The sequence below is a fragment of the Etheostoma cragini genome, unplaced genomic scaffold (assembly GCF_013103735.1).
Source record: "Etheostoma cragini isolate CJK2018 unplaced genomic scaffold, CSU_Ecrag_1.0 ScbMSFa_1418, whole genome shotgun sequence".
In the NCBI taxonomy this organism is placed as follows: Eukaryota; Metazoa; Chordata; class Actinopteri; order Perciformes; family Percidae; genus Etheostoma; species Etheostoma cragini.
The window spans coordinates 1-2,615 of record NW_023265472.1 but is presented as its reverse complement, the minus strand read 5'-3'; the positions used below and the strand labels follow the sequence as shown (position 1 = coordinate 2,615).

The 2,615-nt window shown below is 42.6% G+C and overlaps 1 protein-coding gene across 1 annotated transcript; it reads left to right on the top strand.

Moving 5' to 3' along the window:
• Positions 1-1,498: 1,498 nt before the first annotated feature.
• LOC117939908 (cleavage and polyadenylation specificity factor subunit 3-like) lies at positions 1,499-2,552 on the top strand (the record flags this gene model as incomplete). The annotated part of the gene is made up of 3 exons (XM_034865318.1): positions 1,499-1,596; positions 1,765-1,893; positions 2,333-2,552. Coding segments are annotated over 3 exons (447 nt in total), but the record flags the coding sequence as incomplete, so codon positions are not given.
• Between the last annotated feature and the right edge of the window lie 63 nt (positions 2,553-2,615).

Here is a 2,615-nt window from a genome sequence, read left to right as displayed (position 1 = left end):
ATCTGTCTGAAGTTTATGGTACGTTAACATCTGTCTGGAGATTATGGTACGTTAACATCTGTCTGGAGTTTATGGTACTTTAACATCTGTCTGGAGATTATGGAACGTTAACATCTGTCTGGAGTTTAGGGTACGTTAACATCTGTCTGGAGATTATGGTACGTTAACATCTGTCTGGAGTTTAGGGTACGTTAACATCTGTCTGGAGATTATGGAACGTTAACATCTGTCTGGAGATTATGGAACGTTAACATCTGTCTGGAGTTTATGGAACGTTAACATCTGTCTGAAGGTTATGGAACGTTAACATCTGTCTGGAGATTATGGAACGTTAACATCTGTCTGGAGTTTATTGAACGTCTACGCACATCAGCGTACGGCAACATCTGTCTGAAGTTTCCGTCCACTAAAACTTCTTCTTCGTTCTGTGGCGGGTTGGAAATATAAAATGACTTGAAAATATTCAATGTTTTTGTCCCTTTTCCCGCCTATACTCAATGTTTTTGTCCCTTTTCCCGCCAATATTCAATGTTTTTGTCCCTTTTTTCCCGCCTATATTCAATGTCTTTGTCCCTTTTTCCCGCCAATATTCAAAGTTTTTGTCCCTTTTTTCCCGCCTATATTCAATGTTTTTGTCCATTTTTTCCCGCCTATATTCAATGTTTTTGTCCATTTTTTCCCGCCTATATTCAATGTTTTTGTCCCTTTTTTCCCGCCTATATTCAATGTTTTTGTCTCTTTTTTTCCGCCAATATTCAATGTTTTTGTCCCTTTTTTTCCGCCTATACTCAATGTTTTTGTCCCTTTTCCCGCCAATATTCAATGGTTTTGTCCCTTTTTTCCCGCCTATACTCAATGTTTTTGTCCCTTTTCCCGGTAATATTCAATGTTTTTGTCCCTTTTTCCCGCCTATACTCAATGTTTTTGTCCCTTTTCCCGCCAATATTCAATGTTTTTGTCCCTTTTTACCCGCCTATATTCAATGGTTTTGTCCCTTTTTTCCCGCCTATATTCAATGTTTTTGTCCCTTTTTTTCCGCCTATATTCAATGTTTTTGTCCCTTTTCCCGCCTATATTCAATGGTTTTGTCCCTTTTTTTTCCGCCTATATTCAATGTTTTTGTCCCTTTTCCCGCCTATATTCAATGGTTTTGTCCCTTTTTTTCCCGCCTATATTCAATGTTTTTGTCCCTTTTCCCGCCAATATTCAGTGTTTTTGTCTCTTTTTACACTTATTTAGATACGTGTGGATGGAAACAGCTTGAGTCGAGTGGTGCTGATGATGATGTTGTTGTTGTTGAATGATGATGATGATGTTGTTGTTGTTGTTGTGTTTGAATGATGATGTTGTTGTTGATTATGTATGATGGTGATGATGTTGATTTTGTTGTTGATGTATGTTGTTGTTGAATGATGATGATGATGATGATGATGATGTTGTTGATGGATGATGATGATGATGATGTTGTTGATGTTGAATTTGTTGTTGATGTATCTAGCTGGACTGTGGGATCCATCCTGGTCTGGAGGGAATGGACGCTCTGCCGTACATCGACCTGATCGATCCGGCTGAGATCGACCTGCTGCTCATCAGCCAGTGAGTTACACTTTCAACCTCGTTGGCCCGGGTTAACGAAGATGGAATGATTGTTGGCAACGTGATGACAAATAGCTGCAGAAGTTTGGCATGATTTTATTTTATATATCTAAATACCTAAAATCGGCCGATAAGAGATCCTAACCCTTAAATGTCTGATGCTCTCAGCTTCCACCTGGATCACTGTGGTGCTCTGCCCTGGTTCCTGCAGAAGACCAGCTTCAAAGGACGCACCTTCATGACGCACGCCACCAAGGCCATCTACCGCTGGCTGCTGTCGGACTACGTCAAAGTCAGGTAGGACTACGTCAGAGTCAGGTAGAACTACGTCAAAGTCAGGTAGGACTACGTCAGAGTCAGGTAGAACTACGTCAGAGTCAGGTAGAACTACGTCAGAGTCAGGTAGAACTACGTCAGAGTCAGGTAGAACTACGTCAGAGTCAGGTAGGACTACGTCAGAGTCAGGTAGGACTACGTCAGAGTCAGGTAGGACTACGTCAGAGTCAGCTAGGGCTACGCCAAAGTCAGGTAGGACTACGTCAGAGACAGGTAGGACTACGTCAGAGACAGGTAGGACTACGTCAGAGAGAGGTAGGACTACGTCAAAGTCAGGTAAGCCTACGTCAGAGACAGGTAGGATTACGTCAGAGACAAGTAGGACATATTGTACTGGTTGGGGAGTATAAGATATATATAATTAAGTCCCATGTCTGTCTGTCTGTCTGTCTGTCTGCAGTAACATCTCTGCAGACGACATGCTGTACACAGAGACAGACCTGGAGGAGAGCATGGAGAAGATCGAGACCATCAACTTCCACGAGGTGAAGGAAGTGGCCGGCATTAAGTTCTGGTGTTACCACGCCGGCCACGTGCTCGGAGCCGCTATGTTCATGATCGAGATCGCCGGAGTCAAGGTGCGTCCAAACCAACGACTACACCCTCAATCACTACTTTTAGTGTGTATAGAGCAGCATATCTCCACCAGACTCCATGTAAATAATCACTACTTTTAGCGTGTA